Genomic DNA, 24,842 nt, shown 5'->3' with positions numbered 1-24,842 from the left:
TATTTGATTAACAATTTAATGAATTTAATAAAGTTCATAGTCTCACGACAGGTTTTAAACTGGGTTATGTCACTTTTACCCCCTACACAGAGCTGCATAGACTGTCTAGCACTATTTGTTCTGAGCTTATCTTCATGGCCCAAAACTGAATTCTGCAGGAATGCGTGCTGTGTTGTCCGTCACTTGCATACACGAGTGTTAGCTGGCCAATGCCTGCAGAATGAGAGCAGTAGACAAGTCAGTTACCAACATTTGCTCTGTGCCAGTGCTCCTGCTGTCAGGCAGTTACGAAATGAAAAAGCTGGCACACACCAAGCCTGAGCTACTACCTAGACATGAGAGTCAGTAGTTCACAGTGGTTGCAGCATATGACAAAAGAACAGTTTGCCTTGTTCCTTATTTCTGCTGTGAGACTTGCAGTTTCCCCACCTGCAGCAGCACTCTTTACAAAAGCATTTACTTTATGACACTGCAAGATGAGCATTGTTTCTCATGACAAATAAAGTTTCAATATATATCAAAGCAGTGCACATGTTCTTGTTCTCCTGGGAAAAGCCCAGATTTGAACAAGTGTCTGGCCAGGCACCAAGGGCATTTTTTTTTTTAATCGAAACAGGGCGATTTTTTATTGATTATAGGCATAAGCAGTCAGGACCTCTGAGTAAGTACTCTGAAGTAGGTGACTGCCGCCCCTTAAAGGGCTTCCTATAAAGTGCCTGTATTGTGTTGTTGCTGTTGTGCTTCTTTGTCTTGAACAAAGGAAAATGAATACAGGCAACACTTCCTGAATGGGAAGCAGTGTCTTGAAAGTTATAACTCCAGAAAACTCATGCTTCAAAAGTACAGACCTCAGCATGTAGCAAAAAAAAAAGGATTCTATGATCTTTAAGTCAAGGGACACAGAATCAGGGAAGGTCTCTTCATTACCAGGTCCAGGACCCTGATGTCCCAAGACCCCTTCCAAGAACTTACTGAGCTCTATCTGTAAACAGGTTTGGGTTTTCTCTACCACTTTAATTGAAAAGCTTCTTCTGAAAAGTCAAATCTCTTCACTGTTTTTAGCACAGAGCAACCTTATACCTTTGTTTCTGTGCCAAATAGGCTGGCTCTTCATCCTGGTAGACTGCCTCCCATATCCTTAGCGAGATTTATTTGTGAACAGCAATCGTGGCTTCCCTCTCAGTCACTACTTTGTGCCTTCATCTGAAGGACCAGAGGATGGGCAAGGTCAGCAATGACTAGCTGAGCAAAGCTGGCTCGTGCCCTGAGATGTCTTCCAGAGTGTGTCTTGTTCAAGATTGTCTTGACTGGTGAGAGAAAATTTGTCATAGCCTTGGGCTTTTTCCACCTTCCTCTCTAGTGTGGGGTACAACTGAGCAACTCACTATAATGGAGATCCTGGGAATACCTGACCCAACCAACTTCCTCTCAGTAGAGGAGACTGTGACTGTGGTCTTCTGCTCTCTTGCAGCAATTGTCATACACTTTTTCAGTTTTGGAAAACTGAACAAATTTGTAGAGGTGAAGTTTGAAGGGTGTTATAAAGAACCGGAATAACATTTCATAAATGATAAAAAAGAGGCAATTAAAAGCACTAATCAGTGGTCTCTTCAGGATTTAAACTGTGTTTAGTCTATGTTGCTGACAGAATTTATGGAAATGTGCAAATAATTCCCATTTGTAGCATAAAAAGTCTTCATCCATCTCTGTGTAATTGGCACACTCAAGTAAATAATCTTCTCAGCTGGGAATTCTCCAGAATCTCAATCTATAAATTCACTGAATCAGGTCCTGCTCCTGGCTTTGAGCATGTAACTAGTCCAGAAACAGGCTCTGTCTTACACTTCTCTTTAAAAACAGCATCTTGCTTTCTAAGGCCTAGAAATAGGAGCCTTCAGGAAGTCATTTAAATATCTCTGACATCTTCACTTATATCCCAGCAAAAGTCTACACTCTGTGGTTTACATTTCACTTCACAGCTCTTTAGGGGCATGAAGGGCATGCACTATAAACATACAGAAATTCAATGATTTTGCAAGAAGATGTAAATACGTTGCTTTTGCTTGAATAAATTTCACAGAATCAGAGAATGGCCGAGGCTGGAAGGGACCTCTGAAGATCATCCAGTCCAACCCCCTTGCTGAGCAGGATCACCTAGAACACACTGTGCTGGATGTCATCCAGGCAGGTTCTGAATATCTCCAGAGAAGGAGACTCTGCAACCTCTCTGGGCAACCTGTTCCTGTGCTCTGTCACCCTCACAGTAAAGAAGTACTCTCTCAGTGCTTCAGTTTGTACCCATTGCCTCTTGTTGTCTTGCTGGGCACAACTGAAAAGACACTGGCTCCATTCTCTTGACATCCTCCCCTCAGATATGTATACACATTGATGAGGTCTCCCCTCAGTCTTCTCTTTTCCAAGCTAAACAGACCCAGGTCTCTCAGCCTGTCCTCATACAACACATGCTCCGGTCTTCTGAGGTACCTTTACAGGTATGTTACTGCTTCAGGTTTCTTGCCAAGTGGAAACAGCTCCGTTGGCTAGGGCTGCAAAGTTTTGGGGATGTACAGACACAATCTCAGCAGTTCATGGCTTATGATATGAACCAGGAAATTATTTGAGCTGAAAGTGCATCACACGACTTCAGTAGTTCTCACAAGAATTCTGTGTCCCTCTTGAAACAAAAATTGTTGACCTCCTGTTCCCTCTTCCCACCTATAGCTTCTTCTTTCTCACTGATCATTGACATTTTCAAGTGTATGTCTCTTCACTGATATCTGATTTCTTTATTCTTTCAGGTTTTACTTTACTACTCCATGAAGAGAAGGTGGAAAGAGTTATTTCTCCTTTTTGCAGCTTTGCATGTTGGTACAGCTGTTACCAAGCTTTGCTAAGACTGACAAATGTCTATTTTTGGTCAGAGAAAAATATCTTCCTCACCTCATCTGAAAAAAAAGTTGTATTTCTTACACAAATGCAGTCATCTAGTAGCATAGGGACCTTCTTGATAGTAATGTTTCTGTTGCAATTAAAATTTTAAATTTCTGATTAGATGGATTACTCGTATAATCACAGAAAGTCCTGTCTTCACCAGCTGAGACTCATATTGTCATCTGGTCCTTCTACTTGCAAACCACATTTGTGTAAGAAATGCACTTAAACCCACTCTTCAATTTATGAATTTTCTACCGCATTTGACTTGTTTTATTTCCTCAAGTAATGTGGTTTGTGACACGGACTTTGCATGAAAGGCATTTCACTTCTCGCTTGGAAAAGCCCATTAAGTAAACTGTGCTGTGAGTAAACAAACCTCAGCTGCAAAAAAAAAAAAAAAAAAAAAAAAAAAAAAAAAAAAAAGGCAGTAAACAAAAAACCCAAAAGCAAGTACATCTGAGTGTGATTGATGTTTCTTTGAAGGCAGTTCTTAGCGATGTTTGCATAGTACACTTACCTGTGACAGCTGCCTTTTGCCATATGGCTACGCATTCAAGTTGGGTGAAATATTACAATGCACTAGCTATGGCAGTATTTCAGGGCACACTTGACAACATACTGAGGAAAACCAGGATGTCCTGTCAAACCAGATGGCAGTTTGATCTGGGGCTATTCTCTCAAGCGACTCTTTCATCAGAGATTAGGTCATCTAATTACAAAGTATACTGAAGCTAATTTGAATTACAAATTTAAAAGTAAATATCACTCTAAGTTAGAAGGGACTTCTGCAAGTCATGTAGTTCAACCCCACCGCCACATGAAGGAAAGCCAACCTTCAGGTTAGATCTGTTCTGTTAACTGTGATTCTTTACAGTACATAGATGGCTTGCAAAACTTTTCTCTTTGCTATTTTGTGAAGTACAAGAATATTGGCTTTAGTGGCAAATGGCATGTTTTTGTCAGGTGAAGGAAGAAATCTTGTAAGAAAAAATAACTGCACCCTTTCTTAAGGCAAACTTAGGTTTTATTCACTGGAGATCTAAATATCTAAAAGGCATTTCCAACTGCTCCCACTTGGTCGTGGTCAGAATTAGCTGGTAGAGTTTTCCTGCATGCAAGCTTGTATGTTTCAAGTGCCAAAATAGAATTCCTCTCCTACCCATGGTCTTTTTCCAAAGATATTAACAGTCTTAATGTCAGCCATATCTGTGTTACAGCAAATCAACTAGTTCAGTGATACTATGTCAGTGCCAGTACAAAAAAGAATGTGATAAAAAATGGAGAGCTGGTCTTACTCTCCTCTGTGCTTCTAATCACAGAACAAGCTGCAGCTCACAGACACTAAGACTGTTGCTGTGGTAGAAAAGCCCATACAAACCTAGTGCAAGTCCTGTGAAAAACAGCAGGTGAGGAATGGGCAGGAACTCTAGTCACCCAATTTGTCATTCATTTCTGTGCTAAAATGGCTAACATCTCACAGTAAAACAGGTTAGAGGATTGCAAAAGTAGTGTTCCTTGGCCAGGCAAGAAAAATTCAATAATTAAAAAATACTTTTTTTTTGCATACATGTTTGTGAAAAATGGTCATTATTAAAATTCAGCGATCTATCTATGATTTGAGGAATTCAAACCAATGAATGGTATTAACTTTCCACCAACTTTAACTGAACCCATACTTTTTTGCAGTACTCTATCATGCTATTGCTTATGATATTATCCTTGTTGGGGAGTAGACAGAATATATATTAAGAGAGATAATGGAATTGTCCCATGCAGGGCATCCACTACACCACTTTAAGATACCAGGTGAGAATAAGTTTTAAAGTCTATCCCTAGGGACCAATACTTGCATAGTATCTAAAAATTTCTCAGTGTTGGTCTAATACCAGTTCTTTACACTGTAAACTTCAAAACTGTGGGAAAAAAAAAAAAAAACTCTTCAAACATTTTGCAGGCAGTTTATCTCTGTCCAAAAACTCTTGCTTCAGCTGATTCAAGATAACAAGCTTGTAAAACAGCAGCTGAAGCAGAAAGAACAGAGACTCATCACATGCACATCATATGCTCAGTGGCTTACAGTAAAAAACAACTCATGCATGAATTTGTAGACACATATAGATGGGTCAGGCAGCTGACAAGCTAACTTTCACTTATTAAGCTGTGAGAACCATCCTGATCTATTTTTCCTGTAGTTCATAGGTGTCCAGTGAGAGCCAGGCATTCTTAGGGGTATTACAGTAACTAATGGTATTGCTACTTTAATATGAAATGGAGTGGATACAACACAGGATTGTTGTGCAAAGCTGAGTTGCCTCTGCCTAGGGATGTCAAATGAAACCATTCAGTGTTAAGAATGTATCCCATTAAGAGAAAAAATAGGGTTGTGTTTGTTATGCCTGTAAAATGTGCAGAAAGTACTACCCATACGTGCTATTCTGCACCCACATCAAGGCAAAATTTATTCCCCAGAGTAACATGATATCAGGTTGACTTTCATTTCAAATAAGATCAATGGTTACCACCACAATGGTAATCACCATAATGGTTATCACCTAAGAGACAGAGGTGAGTGGAAGCAGGTTCCTGTGCAGTGCAGCAGGCAAACCCAGCAGGTGAGCCCTGGTGTCTTCTACACCACTGATGGGCTCTGGGACCCCAGCTGCCCTGAGTTGGAGGACCATCACTGCAGGAATGATAAACTCCCAGTTACCCCTGAACTTGTGCAGGATTTGGTGGTCCACCTGGAAGCGTACAGGTCCATGGGGCCTTGGATGTGTACAAGTCCATGGGATTCATCCCAGGCTACTCAGGGAACTGGCAGATGTCATCACGGGAATTCTCTTAATTATGTTTCAACATTCTTGGGAATCCAGAGAAGTCCAAGATGACTGAAAGCTGGAAAATGTGGTCCTGGTTTTGAAGAAGGACAAGAAAAAAGATTCTGGCGATTACAGGCTGTTCCGTCTCACTTCCATGCCTGATAAAATCATGGAGAAGATTATTCTGGGAGTCACTGAAAAACACCTAAAGGACAATGCAGTCATTGGTCAGATCCAACACAGCTTCTCTAGCAGAAGGTCATGTCTAATAAGTTTAATTTCATTCTACAAGATCACCCAGCTAGTTGGCCAAAGGAAGCCAGCCAATGTAATCTTTCTGGATTTCAGTAAACCTTTCGATACTGTCTCTCACAGTATCTTTCTGGATGAAATGACCAGAATACCAGATAAAAGCATAATAAGATGGGTGAACAATTAATTGGCTGACAGGCCGGGTGCACAGATTTCTTGTAAATGGGGTTACATCAGGCTGGTGACCTGTCACTTGTGGCATTCCCCAGGGCTACATTTTAGGACCAGTCCTCTTCAATGTTTTCATTTTGGATGAAAATTTGGACTCCATGTCTATGGGGAAAAAAAAAAAAGCAAGAAATGGAAAAATGTGGGAAAAAAAAAAAAAAGCAGTCCTTCCAGGAGCACAACAGGCCAGAGTTTTCAGTGTGGCTAACAGAAGAGGTTTATGCTTCCCAGCAGAGCACAAACCCAGCATGGGGAGAAATCACCTGATCTTAAGCACTTCATTATTACTAGATGGTGCAAGTTAGGGCAGTCCCCAACCTGCTATACATTGCATGTGAAGCTAAGCACTGCTTCACAAAGCTGCTTCAGATTCTCTGACATCTATCTGATTTCATATGTCAGCAAGATCATGGCAAGCCTTTTGTAGATTCATCTTAGCTGAATCCAGTAGCTATAACTGTGTATTTGAAGATACAATACATAGATATCCAAGTAGATGTGGTGTTAGTGAGATACTTTCTTTATTCTTTCTCAAGTAAAATCACTGGCAGCCTTGTTTTTATGAAATAACCTGTCATGGTGAAACAAAAGAGGTTATAAACAGTTATAAATGCTGTACTTCAGATCTCTTAGCAGCAGTAAGTCCACTTTGCGCTGGGGGAATTAGCTGCAAGTGGCACTGGAGAGGCAACTCCCATCTATACCAAAAGTGCTATGATGAAAACCTTAACGTTACTGATAAGATGACTTTTGCTGAAACAGCACTCTTCCAGGAGCAGAATAATGACAGAAATAGTTTCCATGTGAGCACCTCTCTTCAATCTTGTTATGCCTATCTTAGTAGAGAACACAGCTCACCAGAGCCTGTGCTCTTTGAAAAGGATATCCCAAATTCAACCCTGTGCCATTACTTTGTTATGTGATGACTATCTCAGATGAGAAGTTGTTGCATTTTTTGAAAGCTGGCATTTTAGAAGTTACACCCAGCATGCAATATATTCAGAGTTAAATAAGGCATTTTTAGGCATTCCTGTAATGGGAAGTAAAACAGATAAGTGCCTGGAATGGAAAAGGCTCATCTTTTCCTCTAAGAAAAGTTAAAATTACTGTTTAAATATAATCTGCAGGGAAATCTGGCTGAACTTCATTTTCACTTTTGCTTCTAAATTCCTCCTAAAGAAAATTCTGTTGAGTAATCAACTCAGATGTAAAACTCCTTATTGTCATGCAGCTACAACATCACAGTTCATAGTTTTTAACCTGGCTTACTTATAGAGTTTTACATAGACTCTACATTAATATTTGCTTCCATGATATAATGTTGATTTAGTTTTTGTTTGTTTGTTTTGTATTTCTTATTTGTTTTTTAAAGTCTGTACTTTGACTTAACTTCAACCTCCCCTTGGTTTTGTGAAATATGTTCCATATATTGCCTTGCTGGTGGGCACTTGTGTTAATTCCCAGTGTAATATGTTAGAAGGTTTGGAAATGAGATACTTGCATATAAATGTCTCCACATTAAAGATGTTTAGACATAGGACAGCATGTACAGCTTTTATTCAAATTCCCACATTCATGAGACCGTACCAGTTAACAAAAGCATTCTTGAAAAAAAAAAATTCATTGAGCAACAATATGCCCAAACATAAAGTGAATCAAAGACAGAAAACCCTTTCCCAGTGGTAAACCATATTTAATAACAGCACAATTCTCAGTAAATTCAGGATACTGTATCTGAAGAAGCACAGCTGTCCATTAAACAAACTCCCACAAGTTCATTGTTCATCTGAAGCTAAAGTGCTGTAACATTCTTCTGAAGTCCTCAGAAGCAGATATAAAAAGTGCAAATTCCAGCATATGAGATGAGGAGCTCTCACAGACTCACACTCCCACTGTCTCCAGAATATGTGGCAGTTGACAAGTACGCAGCCTCAGTTTGAGGGCTATAGTCATCTCCTTAGAAAAAGAAGAAAAAGCATTATTTTTAAAATCTACAATAATACAAGCAAATAAATCACCTGATTTTAACAACCGAGTGATAAACACTGAGGACCCTACCGTAATTACATGCTAGTTCTGGGGATGCTGAAGTACAGCGACTCCTTAAAGCTGCTGTTAACTCCAAAGATATCCTGTTGCAATCATTTCAGAGGGAAGAACTCTCTCTAACCTGTGACCCAAATTCTGAATTTTCTATTATGTCAAAACTATCACTGACTATCAGTCATGCAAATGAAATAACAAAACTGAAATCTGGTTAGACAGCATCCATGGGAATGCTTGTTAGTAAAATCTGTGCAGCTGAAGAAATGTTTGCAGAACTGGGATTTCAGTGATGAGGTAAAACAGTCTGGGTCTTCAGTGCTGGTACAGCTCAAGCTGTAAGTTAAAATGATAACATGAACAATCCTTGTTCCTGTAACCAAGGCCATGTGGGTCATTTCCAAGGCTCTCTGGTAAAGTATCTGTGGCTTTTGTGCTTCAACTGCATACTCATCATGGAAAAAAGGTTCTTTCCAGTGTTTCTTAAAAATATATGGTGCTGAGAAATATAAATGTTTGTGCAACACGCAGTAAGTCATATGACAAAGATTTTCGGTCATTGAAATGAAGAAGTAAAACAAAACCACAAAAAGCAGCTACCTCTCCTTTAATTTCTTCATTTCAGTAAGTGCTAAGAGGAGACCAATGCTTACAAAGCAAAAAAAAAAAAAAAAAAAAAAAAAAAAAAAAAAAAAAAAACAAAAACAAAAAAAACCCTACAACAGTAACACAAAAAGCCACAGAAAGTCAGTTTGTGTTCAGACAACATGCACTGAAATTATGTCTGGGCATGCACCAGAGCTGTCCTCCAAAACTCTGCCAGCCTAGAGCTTACATTCATTTGCACATGGCCTGGTTCCACTGTAGTTTCACACCACCACACGGAAAGTGAAAAAGGGCCTTTGACTTCAGCAAGTCATAATTTGTGAACAGGTGAAAGTGCTTTTCTGAAAGTGTCATTTTCTGTATGAGATCTACTGATGCTGGTGGGTGGGATGGCTAGGGGCGAAAGGCATGCACCATGATTGAAGGTGAAGTGGAAGTCAGTGAAGATGTCATTCTCCATCTCCAATTCCCAGTTTTTATTTCTCCTACAAAGTTTTCTTTTTAACCTGGTGACTTTCCAATTTTATTTTATTTTATTTTATTTTTAGTAATGGGAAACAAGAGTGGCTTCTCAAGTAAATCCTGTTATTGGAAAAGCCCAAACCTCTCTGTGTGTCCAGAAACCACTTTGTGTTATTTCCTCAGGTCCTCTATCAGATGTATCACAGTTTTGCTCCTTACACAGTGGTAGGGTAGTCATTTGTCTTCCTGGAGTGTATCAGGAAGCCTTGGGGCAGTCCTAAATAGACATCCCTGGCGGTTGCAGCAAGGAATTACAGCTGTACCCGGTATCACTGTACCTGACAGTGACCACAGCCTCTCTCCTGACAATAAAATAATCTATCAGATTTCAAAATTTATAGTTAATAAATGTGATTTATATATGCAGGTGTTTTAAGAGCTTTCTTATATCGCTTTACAGATTTCTTTTTCTCTTTTATTTTTTTTCACCAGTTCAGTGTTAGTACAAGATAGTCACATACATCCTGATGCTATTAGAAATTACCTTTCCTTTGCCATGTAATAATTCCTGGGTGTCTAGCAAAGTCACATACTAAGATGAGAAGTGGCTCAGAAGATCATCTAATGCTCCAGAGAAATCAGATGTCATTTTATTTACTGACAAAACTTGTGGCTTGAGCCAAAAGCATAACAGACAATTGCTACAAAAAAGCTTTATGCCTTCCAAAACAACCAGCTTTCCCTGTGCATCATACCCAGCTGAGAATACTGGAACAGCAATTATTGTACAGGGGTGTGCATGGCTACATATGCAAGCTATCAGCAGCAGGCAATAAACATTCATTATTTTTATATAGAATGTGAGAAGGTCATTAAGTTAGATTTATAATGTAAAGAGTATTGATAGTAGAGTTTTTTTGTTGTTGTTGTTGTTTTTTTAAAAAAAAAAAGTTTAAATTCAAAACTAGCCTCTATTTTGATGTCACATTATTTAAGTTGCAGTCTATAGATTTACATAGCTCTTACCTGTAAGGAAGAAAAAGCTGTAAGCATAAACATAAGAACATATGACTTACTGTTCTCATCTGTCAGGCTAGGGTTCAGTTTTCCTGTCTGTTGAAGTAAATGTAAACATATTTGTAAACAAAAAAAAAAACCTTAAACATTTCAAATGGATGAAAAAAATATGTATCAGCAAACTATGTTTTTATAGCCCTCCTCACCCAAGACAGAACTTGCTTGTATCCTTTACAAAACTGTAGATGTTCAAATAAAAATATACATCCATACACCTTGTCTCACTTAAGCAAAAGGTGAGAAAAATAAAGCCCAACTCATATAAGGCAAGATCTCATTTTGGAACAGAGTTCCTCTAGAAAGAAAACATGGTCAAAGTCCAAGAAGCATTCCCAGGGTTATTAAAACTTCCAATTTCATTCACAGGAAAATAAAAAAATAAGAGAAAAATCCACTGTCTGAAGTAAAATGTACCTTTTTTTTGGCATGGCATTTCTTGAATGATTTTCTCTGTTGAAAGATTATTAAGGCAGAGAGAAGGACTGTTACTATCACACACGTGGCGATGATAAATAAGATCAGGGATTTTTGTCCACTATACAGTGTACTCAATAAAGCTGTCAAAATAAATAAATAAACAAACATGAAAAGAAAGTAAATTCATAACTTACAAAACAGGAATAGTTTATAAAGTTACCAATTCTGATTCTCCAAAGTCTTGCTCTGACTGAACATAGGATTCTTAACATGTATCAAAATGTGGTGTTCAACATTTTATGGATACTTTATTCTGCAATATTGCTATAAGAAGCTCTGAAATACATCTTTCATTTTCATGACATTTGAGCAAGCACTACTGCAATTTAGCTATACCCTATTTGAAGAATGATTAATTAGAAGTCTAGATCAGGAAAGATAGCCATGAAGATTAAAGAAATTAATGAGCAAAATAATGGGAGCCACCCTAAAACTAAAATACAGCAGAAAATGACTGGCTGTCTTTTGTGATGTGAGCTCATCTAGGTTTCAAAGACATAAATAACACTAACTTGTTTCCTTTCCAGATCATCAGTATTACATTGCTTGCTAGAATCAAATTCTAGTGATGGATAATAGGTCATTATGTATATAGCAAAGCACATAATCATTTTCAACACTCCCTCTCTCTCTCATACAAGTTCAAGGTGATATGAACCTAAAGTGGAAAAGTGAGCTGAAGTTTCTTCATTCACTTCTTTATTCCAAAAAATGCAGCTGTAGTTCTCACTCATGTTTGGCTTGAATGTGAGGATGCTGGTGACATTGTAGAGGCCATCTGTAGTCAGCATGTAGGTGGTATTTGCAGACCCAGTGAGGCTGATGTTCTTCTCATTTTGCCAGAATACCTCCGCCAGAGGAAAGCCTTCTGACTGGCATATAAAAACAAACTTTGCTTCATCCCCTTTTCTCATCACTTGAGTGTTTATTATCCTGTAAGATGCTGCATAAGAACAAGTGGTGTGAAACTATTTTATGCAATGATATTAATTTTCCCACTTCACTTTCCCACCTTCCCTTTATTGTCATACTATATCTGTGTCTGTAACTGAAATGACAAAGGAAATTTTGTAGAACAACTCAGTAGTATCAGTTCAATCCTTCTCAGGCCCAGAGTGACAGGGCTTACTCCACTACTCTATCCAAGGCAGCAAATAACACTGAATTTGTATTTCATTAGCACAGAAGAAATAAGTGAAATCTCATGGGGCCCTATTTCCCCATCCTGAATACACAAAATAGTAGTTGTAGTACAAAAGAAATCATTCAGGCCACTTTAAGAAAAAGGTTGTTTTTACTGTTTGTGCTTCCATGCTTTATAAACAAGCATATTTTCAGCATATGAGAACTTTGAATTTCTGTAAGATCAATTCAGGCCTTAAAAATGTCTGTGTCTGTTTTTGTGCTTGACAGTGTTTGTTATTTGATTGCTTGAATGGGAAATAAATGCTGCCTCATACCACACAGACATACAGCAATTGGTGGGAAATGCCAGAGGCCTTTTGAAGGACTGCTCTGCAATGCTATCCAGTCATGTATGGATTTATTACTAATGTCCTTTTGGCTTTGACAAACACACAAAATCACATGTACTTGTTCCTGGAGCCGCAGGCACTGTGGGAATTCCTAGACACTTGGGTATTTGCAGCAGGGCTCATAGGTGAACTAAAGCACATCTGAAAAATGCTTGGGAATGGCCAGAGGTGGCTTGACAGGGCAGTGGGGTGAGGGGACCACAGAATAGGGCATAGAGATAGATGGAGAGGCCCTCAGAGAAGCTCAGCTGCCATTGAACTAAAGGCTAGCTGTCACTGAGACAAGTGCTTTGGTGCACCTGGGAGCTGAGCACAGTATCTTGGTGAGAGACTTAGCCACGAATTCCTGCCATTTCTTGATTTCCTGCTAGTCTGTAGGAATTTAGTTGAGATATCTCAAATGAGTATGCATGCGCTGTCTTTCAACTGCTGTCTTTCAACTACTAACCTGTTACTTCCAAAGTAATGTACTTGTAGTCAGCGCCCTGGTAGTCAATAAGACAAAGGTATGATCCCGCATCTGTGATCTTGACGCTGGTGATTTGAAGAATAGCTCGTCCCGATTTCAATTCGTCATGTAACAGTGCTGCTCTTCCCATGTAATCGTGATGCTGAGATGGAGGGAGTGCTTTCCCCTTGTGAAGTGCATACACATCTCTTGATTCTGACTGACCTTGCCTCTTCTGCTCCCAGACAACACTTAAGAGTCCCAGGTTCAACGAGCTGTTCACAGGGAATCTGCATTCCATGGTCACATTGCTCCCAAATGCAGCAACGTACAGCTGCTGAGGAACTTCAACTGTAAATAAACCTAAGGTAGGAAAAGAAAACAGGTTTTGTTTGCTGTACATTCTGATTTTTTTTTAAGCTTGGGCAAGCAGTTTTCATACAGTTGGGCATATAGTCACTAGTTTGAAAGTTTTAAACATTTTTGTTCCTATTCACACTAGCATTTTTACCATGTCAGTTGTATCTATAGAAAAGCATCTCCATTCTCTACTGCTTACAGAGTCTGAAGGATAAGGATAAGAAAAGCTTTTTTTTTTTTTTTTTTTTTTTTCACATTTTAGAATTAATTTAAGGCTGAGTCAGTGATTACACACTAAGCATTTTTCTGAAATTAAATCTGTATCTGTATGTTCTTGTAAGTCCTTATAAAAGTGACAATTAATTATTTAAACACTAAGCTTAGTTTTGTTACTCATTAAAAAGTGAAAATCCAGTATAACTCCTGAGAAACACATACATTTGCATGAGGTAAGTAAGTGTAACATGCAAGAATTGCTACGCAGAAACTGTGGTCTTCCACAAGTGTGAGACCACGTGAATATCATTTGATCCCATGCAACCTTAGAAATGTACAACAGTATTACAAAAACATGCCAAAACAATCTTCCTAGCTGTTCACCAAACCTGAAATTCATATTGTTATGAATTGTTTATCATTTTGAAGTGTACTTGATAAAAGAAAGCTATTTATAATCCATTCCATATACCTTGTTACTACCTTCTATATTGGATTTACCAGATATTGGTATATTTAATTCAGAAACACTTGGTCATACTGACAATGACATTCAAAAGAGAAGTTCATGCACCTGCTCATGCATTTATTGATTTTTAATCATCTGTTTGTGAAATACTTACAGAGAAAGCTTCAATTCCTTTAAACAATGCTTATTCTTTTTAATACAACAGTATTTAATACAGTTGATACACTGTTTAATACAAAAGAAAAATCATATAAAGAATTGCCAAGCTTTACCCATTTTAAATTGTTATTTGTCATTTTGTGTCTGCACAGAACGTATGAGTTCACTAACCTAAGTGAAGTTAAATAAGGAGTATACATGTACATTGCCATGTATCTGTCTCAAGATGATTAGAAAGAAAAAGAAAGAAGAAGACTTATCCCTAGTAATTATAATAATACCGATTTTTTTATTGAATACAAAGTGTGCAGATGGGGAACAGAGCAGTCTCTTGTTGATTACAGCTGGCCTCAGGCTGGGAACCTGCAGCTCTCTTCTTGCAATTCCCCATTTTGCACTGCCACATCACCAGGAATCCACTTCACTTCAAAAGGAATCCAGTTTACTCTGCAAACTCCTTTGTGCACAGTGGCCACCCAGGGTACAGGTACAGAATTATTGCAATTTTATATGCAGTGCTCCTCAGTTATTTTTCTCCCCCCGTGGTCCCCTTGTGGGTTTTAGTCAAGCTGCTCCTGCTACAGGGACAGATGAATAAGGTTGTTGTAGTTTGCAATTGGCTTAAGATGTTTTCTTATTATCTTTCTCACAGCCATGTAATTCAGGACACCCACTGCCAACACACCATGCTTCCAAGAAGCATGATCATGGAAAGTGATGGACATTTGTCCTGTGCTCAGTGCTTACCCAATGCCTTCTATGAGGCATTGCAAAGCAGAGGCTCCGGATGCCACCAGCCATTCACATAGTTATCGCTGGAGGTGTTGCATCCCACACTCTGAGGGGTCAACAGTGTCATCACATTGGTCCTAGAGATGAGATTGGAAGGCAGTCTAGTTCCTCTCACCTGAAACCACCCAGAGCTGCATTTCCAGCAACAGCAGTGTCAGGATTTGGAACATTTTCTCAGGTGGATCTGAAATAAAAGAATTGCAGCTTTACAACAGCTACCTTCTCTTGCAGAGAACTAGAATGCTGCCACTAAAAGCCTTTCAACCCTTCAGAGCACCTCACAGCTATTAAAAACAAAACAAACAAACAAAAAAACAACCTACCACTAGAAAAAAAGGAAAATCCTGATTAAAATAACCCATTCTCACACACAGAATACGAACCACTGAGTTATATCAGTGAAGGGAGAAAAAACACTTCTACAACTTTATCCTTGAGATTTTCAAAATATCTGGATCTTGCAAACAGACTTAAATAATCTGATGGGGTAGAACTTTTACAACAGCTTCATGAGCTTCACATAGATTCTGTACCTATGAATAATAGAAGCAATTGCATTTGGCTTCTCACATGTCAGGGCATTATAAACACACACAAGCAGACTTATTTAACTGCCTGTACTAATTCATGATCTAGCTTACAGATCACCTGATCTAGCTTAAAAAAAGATCACTGATCCTGATTTTGTTTCATCTCTGTTTCGCATACTTCATTGAGTATACCTGTTATCTGGGTTTGTTATCTGAGTTCTTTAACCTCACAACCAGCAGATATCTCACATTCAACATGTGGTGCTGGTAATCTCAGGGCGGGGTAAATTAAAGCTTGCTTCAGGTTTCAGGGCTTTTGCACATGGTAGTGCCTGGCATGTATGAAGTACCTTGCATTGCTTACAGTAAACCAACAGCCTTTAAAGGAGAAAGTCCAGTCTTACAGTTAGTGTCTTCCTTTTCCAGTAACAAGGAAAATACTGTTAGAACTTTTGTATACAAATCAACGTAACTAAAACAAAAACAATCAAACAAGAAAACCTAGGGATAATTGTTACTGAAGAGACAATAGAGAAGAATGAAGAATTACTTTTAACAAACAAGCTCAAGTATTGTAGTCTGAAAAATCTCTTTTCTTCTTCAGAAAAATAAAATAAAATAAAATAAAATAAAATAAAATAAAATAAAATAAAATAAAATAAAATAAAATAAAATAAAATAAAATAAAATAAAAAAATCTTTCTGGATATCTCTGAAACAGATCCAGAAAACAGCATAAGGAAGTAAAGAAGAGAAGGAACAATTTTAGACTTCCCCAGAGCTTACTGGAGAAGGTTTTAGATTTTACTTCCCTGTTCACTTGCAACTCAGCTTGAAACATTCTGGCTCTGATTTTCTCAGGTACTGCATTTCTCTGATTGCTTCCACCTTTGAGTTCTCAGTACCTCAAGGTTTTATCAAAGTTAGAAACTGATATTAGGGAACTTTTCCTGGAAATAGAGACTTTAAGCTTTTGATACCACAAAGGTGGATGGACAACTGTAGAAAGCAGGTTAATTCATGTAAATGAAAGGACTAATCAGAGGACTAAGATGGCATTATTCAATGTGTGATAGATCATTATAATTTTAGTTGTATGAGCAAGGAGTTGATAAGTAGTATCAGCATTAATTTCCATTTCTTGAATGCAGAAACAAAGATCCTGTAGAGCCCTTAGAGCTGGGTTAAATTTCACTTATTTAGAACTACACAGAAATTTACCACCCTCAATCTCCTGCTATACTCACACACAAACCTACCTAGAAGCAGGTGAACGCAGGGGGAAGAAGTGAATGAAGAATTGAAGAGTATCTCACGCTAATGTTTGGATCCTTGACTTAGCCTTGTGTGGGATACTTACGGTGAACCTGCTCTCTTTTTATACCTCTGGGTACACTGAAGGTGAAAAGCACAGATCTGGTATAAAATAGTGGATCAGACTTTTTAAAATACGTGTTACTGAGAGTAGTAGGATAGAACAAAAAATAAAGGAATACATAACTAAACACCAGCAGATGGAAATCATATTTTTTTTTTTTTATCAAATAAGAATAAGTCTTGCGAGACCAGAAGGATTAGTGTGAGAATAGCATAACACACACCATAGATAAGTAGGAGAACCCAAAGAGAGAAATTTGTTTTCATTTGTTATACTGAAAGCATAGCCCTGGAATGCTTGTGGGAATCTGCAAGAATCTGCACTAGAAACCACCTTTTGTTATTTCTGTGATCTTACTAGCAGGCATCAACCTGTTGCACTACCTCAGTGCAATCTACCTGTGCAAACTAATACTGTAGCTGCACCAGGCATCCTGACACACCCTCATTAAAAAAAGTCTCCACCAGTTACTGGAAAGTATTTTTATCTGAGCTGACTGTATCAGCCATTCATTCTGTTGCACAACAGCAATCAATGTTTGCCTATCTTTTGTAAAATGTACAGCTTGTCGTGTCATGCAATGGTCTCTGTACACAACTATCATAACAGGTTCACATGCAACACTTGCTTTCAGATGGCTACAGCATTTCCTTTTAGCAAAAGACCATTTATAAAGCATATTCATCATCTGTCTGTTACAACTTCATAGAGATACAACACATAAAAGTTGCGCCCTAAAAACCAGCAACTACTGGTTCTGGATTTGGAATCCACATATGAGAACATGAGGAAGTTGTGTGACATTTCAACAGCAATTCAGATCCTCTCAGTAAATGAATTTCCCAGACCAATCTGCAGAAGAAAAAGCAAGTTTTCACACAGTGCTGTGTGATTGTGAAAATGAAGGTGAGGAAAGCTTTGAGTTTTGAGGTTATGTAAACCATAGCACCACACATCTAAAAACTATCATGGCTTTTTATGACTTGTAACAGTTCCAGTTGAGTGGGAACAGTGAAAACAAAGTCATGGCAATATGAATGGGAAAATGGAGAAATCTAATCTCTTTCTATATAGCTTTTTATATCACTGAAAGTACTAAGTTGAAACCCATTCTTTACTTTTCTTGGTCCAAAATGAACATATTCTGATAAATTTTCTTACTGAGTGCTGAGTGAAGTCCTGAGGGAGGTTACAATAAATTGCTAAAATCCCACCACTAGGTCAAAAGTATGATAGGTATAGGTTTCCTCCTTTTGATTTGCTTGATCATGCCTATAACTTGAGTCTTAGCCCCAGCTGACATACCCCCAGGGATCATAACACTTATCTCCAAAAACAGAAGTAATTTTTGGCCAAAGGAATACACCAGGTCACATAAAATCTGAAGCAGTTTCCCTAAATTTTCCAGGTAATGAGAAAGATGTTTCTTGTTCCATCAAAAATTTTAGACCCAACATTCCCATTTCAAATAGCGCAAGTTAGGTACTTTAGGCCACAATACTGTTTTCAACATGCTACTTCATTTTCTATATAGATTTCATTAATTTCTGTAGACAGGAAAAAAAAGAAAAAAAAAAAAAAAAAAGGTGCTTATCCTATGTATGTAGGCGTATGGTATAAAGATGCTCTTATGTGGCAGAAGAGGTAGCAAGAGGGGAACATCAAACTCTGATTCAGCCATGGAGCTACCAAGCAAAAACTGGGTACTTGCTTAATGTGGCTATGCTTTGTATAGATTTATTTGGCACATGTATGCCTCCTGGATATTATTCTGGGGAAACGCTCAATGTTGTTTTACACGCTTCTGTGTTTTATATGCTTTAGCAATCTTCCTTCCAGCCATCTCACATCTGCAAAAATTCATAAGCTTTTCCATGTCCTCATGAAATGACTAAACTTTTTTTTCCCGTTCAGTGAAGGATCCAGCTTCTGTGCCTTTAAGCTTGAAATCTCATTTAAAATAGTAATAAAGTCATTATTAGATACTCATATAAACTGCATCTGTTCTATATCTTACCAGCATACAGAATGTACTCTATTTCCATTTGAGGTATTTTGTTTAAAAAAATACTAGATCTTAATAAAGTAAAATACAACATTTGTTCAAAGTCTATTTCTTAGGCCTTTCCCATTAAGTCTCCCATCCTGTGGACTCAGACATCTGCCCTCGTTCTCTGTAACCATCTCAACCACATGCCCTCTCACCTGTTGTTTGCTCTCAGCTGTTGCACCCTTATTGCAGTCCCTTATCTGCCTCACTATGCAGTCAAGCTACTACTAGCCCGTTGCTTCATCGCTGAAGTTCACATCACCTGTGACAGCCTATTTGCATCATTTCAGTCTGCTCTCCATCTCACTTCAGCTTTCAGGTGAGAGGATAACATTCTCAGTTCCTTCTTTGTTGTTCTTTGCTGTTACTTTTCACTCTCACTGAATTGTTTACCATGTACCTATCACTACAATTGCAGTATATAAATTGCAAATACAACTAGTGCCTATTTTATCTGACATTTTTTTCCAATGTAAAATAGAGCAATACTAATAAAATCTCAAATTAAATAAGGAATTTCACTGATGTTAGGATAAGATTGGATTTAAATCTTTGTTAAATAAAATATCATTAATTACATTAAAACTAATGCAGATATGCATTCTAGAAAATATGTACCTTCCAGTTATTAGCAACATCACTGTACAATACAGGCTAACAGTTCAGTGTGATTTCCAGCTTTACAAAAAGAGATACTTTTCCTGGGAATGCAGAATGTGAAACTCCACAGACATGTCATGTAATCAAAACAGCCCTGCAGATGCTAAGGGATTAATAACAACCAGAGGAAAGCAACCAAAAACATTCAGACAGAAATGTATACATTGTTTTTGTTTGTTTGTTTTTTCCTCCTTACAGCTCTCCCCTGATATTCAGAATGAAAGATTTACAAACAGCAACATCCCAGTTCATAAGTTATAGATGTTCACTAGCACCACTGCTCTGCCTTTGCTTTTGACAGTCAGAAGGCTGGAGACTCAGATTCAGTTTCTAAAACTCTTCCTTCTCTGAGGTCTGAAGTTACACAGACCCATGTTTAAGGTCTGGGACTTATCCAGTCTCTGGTTCAAAATCCACTCCCTGCAAATCATTTGAAAATGAAATTAATTTAAGCAAATCTTAAGAATATAGAGAAAATCTGCAGTTCATTAACTAGAAACAGAGTAAATATAGATTTGTATTTTATAAGTGTTATACTCACATGGGATATTTATGCAACCTTTGGAAGAATCAGAAGGCTCACATAACAGTGAAGACTGTCAAAGGTTTACAGACAAAGCAGCTGTATCCTGTTTGCTTGATAGCAATGGCTATTCATCCAGCTGTCATAACCATTTTAACATAAGCATCAACAATGAAGCTTGTGTTCTTATTCAAGCTTTATGCCACAAAGCAAGTGACTATGTTAAAAGGAAACCACCAAGCTTCTTAGGAATTTATGAGCAGTTCCAGTTTCATTTTGATTTTGATACTTCATTATGAAAGTACTCTGAGTTCAATGCTGAGAACATGCATCCAAACAAGTTTATTCAAAGCATTATGCAGAGTTTATAGGCTCAAATTATGCTTTTAATTACACTCATATTTTTTTACTGGATTTACACCCACTTAGGGCAGTATACCGCCTTGGATTTTGAACTTGCATTTACTAGGATTGTTCTGCATTCCTGAAACCACCAAGTTATATTATCTTAATTTTTACCAGAATAATTTTTAAAAACTTCCTCAAGGGATTGTCTAACTTTTTTAGAATATATTTGCTGTTCATTTTCATCCATTTTCATCTATATTCCCATCTATAAAAAAGCAACCTTTCACAATGAAGCTAATCAATTAGCTTAGTTGTAGAACCTCCATCCTTAAAAATATACAAAACTTGACAGAACGAAGCCCTATTAATTGGATTTAGCAAGTCCTGTCTGTAGAGGGTTTATGTGGCAAGGTTTTGGTAGCGGAAGGCTGTAGTGGTGGCTTCTGTGAGAAGACCCCAGAAGCTGCCCCATATCAGACAAGGGCCATTTTCAGCTGGGGCCAAAGGGACCCGCCACTGCTCAGAGCAGAGCCAGTAAGCACTGTTGTTTGTGCCTCTGTGAAAGCAGATATAAGAAAGGTAAGAAAAACAAAAATGTCACACAACAGCAGCTGGGAGAGCGAGGAGTAAGAAACATCCCTGCAGCCCCCCAGGTCAGTGCAGTAGGAGGGCAGGAGGTGCTCCAGGCAGGCAGCAGCAATTCCCCTGCAGCCTGTGGAGAGGGCCCTGGTGGAGCAGGCTGTCCCCCTGCAGCCCATGGGTCCCCCATGGAGCAGATCTCCACGCTGCAGCCCCCCCATGGGTGGAGGAGCCCCTGGGGAGCAGGTGGATGTGGCCTGGAGGAGGCTGTGGCCCATGGAGAGCCCCCACAGGAGCAGGCCCCGGGCCGGAGCTGCAGCCCGTGGAGAGGAGCCCACGCAGGAGCAAGGAGTCTGGGAGGAGCTGTCGCCCACCCGTGGGGGACCCGTGCTGGAGCAGTTTGCTCCTGGGGGATTGACCCCGTGGGACGGAGCCGTGTGGGAGCAGTGCTTGGAGAGCTGCTGCCTGTGGGCAGCAGGCTCAGTTCAGGAAGGACGGCATCCCATGGGAGGGACCCCTTGGGGAGCAGGGGCAGAGAGGGACCTGTGAGGGAGTGGCGAAGATGAAGAGTTACAAACTGACTACAGTCCCCATTCCCCCATTCCCCTGAGCTGCTTGGGAGGAGGAGGTAGAATAGGATGGAAGAAGGGAAGGTGGTTTTAGTTCATTTTCTTCATTTCTCACTTCTCTAGCTTGTTAGTAATAGGTAATTAATTTCTCTAATCTTCCTGTGCTGAGTCTGTTTTGTTCATCATGATAACTGCTGAGTGATATCCCTGTCCTTATCTGAACCCTTGAGTCCTTTTCATAGTATTGTCTCCCCCTTCCCCTTTGAGGAGATGCAGTGAGAGAGCTTGGCTGCCCAGCTGGGTAAAACCACCACACTGTCCAACATAAATTATTCTAAGATTCTGTTAAACCTAATCAAACTCACTGGGGGTGCATTGTACAGTTGTTTGGTACTATTTACCTCCATACTGCACTTCATCACTCTGTCTTTTAATTTATGACCATATCATGAGGTGGAGACGTAGAAGAGGATACAGTGGTCTCTTCCCAGGTTTCTCAGAAGCTTTGGTGCTACAGGTGTGGCACTTCATCTTCAGTCACTTTCTCATTACTTGAAAGAATTCTACTCCAGGTCAACACAAATAATAGCTGTGGCTTTTGTCCCATGTCTCATACCTTCAGCAGAGAAAAGGTGTTCTCACTCATGAGATACAATGGGGTTAGAAAATAGGATCTTGTGGAGGTGGGATAGCACTTTTCCAGGGCCCATTTTCTTATATTGGGTAACCATCTGAGACATGTGGGTGCCAGTGGTTCTGGTGGTTGGGGAGGAAAGACATCAGCAATCTCCCCAACGACCCCTTCTCAAGAAGGTCTTGGGACACAAGCTTGGAGTAAGTAGCATACAAAGTGAGAGCTGGAGGTAGGGACTGACTCATAAATAGCAGAACTCAGAGGGGCCATGTGTGCACCCACCACCTTCACAAGCACAGCATGAACTCAACCAGAGAACTCAATGGAACCCAGGGAGATGATCTAGATCTTTCCTCTACCTCTGCCTTTCTAACTTGCTCTCCCTCTCTCTCTTTCTTCATTGTATGTTATGGGCCATTCAGCCCTTGTAAAGTAACAAGGTTCAAATAGTTCCCGTTATAAACAAAAAGGTTTAATCAATTTCTGCCAGAAATAGCTTCCACTATCAATAAAACCTTTCAATCAATTATTTGTTGTTATGTCACCTTAACTGTCACACCCAAGGATACTTCAAACATCAGGGGCCTCCAAGTGTGTCATCCAGGATGGCCCTCTCTAGGAAATGAATCCGAAATGGATCCTGGCTGGTTTGGGAAGATATATGATGACTGTATCACAGTTCCAGTCTGACTGAGACCTCCTACCTGGTGCAGAGCAATCAATCTCAAAGAAATTTGGGTAGACCTGTGTGGTGCCAGGAGTTGGACTCGATGATCCTTATGGGTCCCTTCCAACTCGGGATATTCTATGATTCTATGATTCTATAAATTACTGATATCCAGTAGTAGTAGTAGTAGTAGTAGTAGTATCTCCTCAGTAAGCATATCCTGTGAAGCTCTATCACATAAAATTATTCTTGTGTTGCCTGAACTTCTTCCAGAAAAACCCTAGTGACCTCTTTGGCAGCTGTCAGAAGTCAACAGTTTGGATGACTGGACACTTGAAAGATGGAGGTCCATAGGGCCAGAGTTGAGCATGATCTATGATTTACAATTAAAATTAAGTTTGTTTGATATCCTAACACTTACAGTAAAAGCAAAGGGTAAAGGATATCAGAAAAATGAGGTCTGTGCTCTATTTGCAAGTATATGAAAGCAGTGGAAATTAATTTTTCTAAAACACTTCTTCCTGAATGATACGTTTGTCTACTGTTTCTCTTACTCATAGAATCATCAAATATCGGGAGTTGGAAGGGACCCACAAGGATCATGAAGTCCAACTGCTAACTCCACATAGGACCACTGAAAAATCAGACCCTATGTCTGAGAGTGTAGTCCAAACACTTTTTGAACTCCCTCAGACTCGGTGTTGTGACCACTTCCCTAGGGAGATTGTTCCAGTGCCTGACCACCCTCTTGGTGAAGAACCTTTTCCTAACACCCAGCCTGAACATCTCCTGTCACAGCTGCATTCTGTTCCCTCAGGTCCTGTCACTGTTCAACAGAGAGAAGAGCTAGAACTATAGAATCAAGAATCATAGAGTCATGGAATGGTTTGGGGTGGAAGGGACCTTAAAGATCATCTAGTTCAAATCCCTCTGCCATTACACAGGGACACCTCCCACTAGACCAGGTTGCTCAGGGCTTCATCTAAACTGGCCTTGAACACTTCCTGGGATGAGGCATCCACAGCTTCTCTAGACAACCTGTGCCAGTGCCTCACCATCCCCATAACAACCCCCTCCGCTCCTCTGTTGAGGAAGCTACAGGCTGCCTTAAGGCCACCCCTGATACTCCTTTGCTCTGGGCTGAACAATCCAAGTACTTAAAAATTGATGGGGACTTACAGACCCCAATGTCTTCAAGAGCTGTTTCCTAGTTGGTTTCCTGCTAACTAGTTCCCTGAGCAGCCTGAAGCCTGCTCTCCCCGTATCCAGGCACTTCCAACCTGGTTGTTCAAGTTCCCCACGAGGACTAGAGCATGTGAACATGAGGCTCCTTTCAGCTGTCTTACCTAGGCTTTATCTACTTGTTCTTCCTGACCAAGAAGCCTATAGCAGACACCCACTACAGCATGATTCGTGTTGATCTGCTTGACTCCTAAATTCTTGACTGGCTCCTGACCCATTCGAAGGCAGAGCTCTATACATCGCCAGTGTTCACTCATTCAAAGGCTACCTCCCTCTCTTTGTCTTCCCAGCCTGTCCTGCCTAAAGAGCCCAGATCCATCTGTTGCAGCACTCCAACTGTGTGCTATCCCGCTACATCTCTGTGATCCCTGGGGGCACACAGCACAGTAACTGCACACAGTCTTTTGTAAGTCCTCCTGTTTGTTCCTCATGCTGCGTGCATTAGCATACAGGCATTTCAGGGAGCCACCTGAATGTCTGGTTCCCCAGAAAGATCACAAGAGCTTTCCCCAGGAGGCTGTTCTGCTGGCAGTTCTTTCTTTATGTGCCTGTACTTGATGTGATTGCACTTCAGCCTCAATTGCTTTGTTCCTTTTTGTTCTGATCATGCCAGGCTCTTTTCTTGCCTACCCCATCCACAGTTTCTTCACTTGTTTGATGACGAACATCTCCTTCCCCTGCATTTAGGTGTCTAAGTTTCCTTGACGGCATTGAGACTTCTGCAAAGAAAACAAAAGTGTTTCTTGTTCTCTTCCTATTGGACAGAAAATCCTGAAGTGATGCCA

General features: G+C 39.6%; 1 protein-coding gene across 2 annotated transcripts; it reads right to left on the bottom strand.

The window, feature by feature from the left end:
* Window positions 1-7,899: 7,899 nt before the first annotated feature.
* On the bottom strand, window positions 7,900-20,122 carry PDCD1LG2 (programmed cell death 1 ligand 2). 2 transcript variants are annotated; one of them, XM_032206074.1, is made up of 7 exons: window positions 20,037-20,091; window positions 14,993-15,061; window positions 12,882-13,244; window positions 11,557-11,841; window positions 10,836-10,978; window positions 10,421-10,457; window positions 7,900-8,189 (listed from the first exon to the last, which is right to left on the bottom strand). In XM_032206074.1, exons 2-7 carry the CDS (start codon window positions 15,045-15,047, stop codon window positions 8,107-8,109), a joined length of 966 nt encoding a protein of 321 aa, XP_032061965.1. In that variant the 5' UTR covers window positions 15,048-15,061; window positions 20,037-20,091; the 3' UTR covers window positions 7,900-8,106. The 2 variants fall into 2 exon arrangements, with proteins under 2 accessions (XP_032061965.1, XP_032061964.1); XM_032206073.1 differs by lacking the exons at window positions 7,900-8,189; window positions 10,421-10,457; window positions 14,993-15,061 and having other exon boundaries at window positions 10,516-10,978; window positions 20,037-20,122.
* Window positions 20,123-24,842: the final 4,720 nt, after the last annotated feature.

The sequence above is a fragment of the Aythya fuligula genome, chromosome Z (genome assembly GCF_009819795.1).
Source record: "Aythya fuligula isolate bAytFul2 chromosome Z, bAytFul2.pri, whole genome shotgun sequence".
In the NCBI taxonomy this organism is placed as follows: Eukaryota; Metazoa; Chordata; class Aves; order Anseriformes; family Anatidae; genus Aythya; species Aythya fuligula.
This window is presented reverse-complemented; position numbering and strand designations above follow the sequence as displayed.

Excerpts from the sequence above, each read along its gene's own strand:
- PDCD1LG2 (XM_032206074.1), bottom strand. The coding sequence starts at position 15,047 with ATGTTCCAAATCCTGACACTGCTGTTGCTGGAAATGCAGCTCTGGGTG. Across the intron at positions 13,245-14,992 it reads GCAGCTCTGGGTGGTTTCAG|GTTTATTTACAGTTGAAGTT; the intron begins GTGAGAGGAACT and ends TTCCTACCTTAG. Across the intron at positions 11,842-12,881 it reads CATTACTTTGGAAGTAACAG|CATCTTACAGGATAATAAAC; the intron begins GTTAGTAGTTGA and ends GTTCTTATGCAG.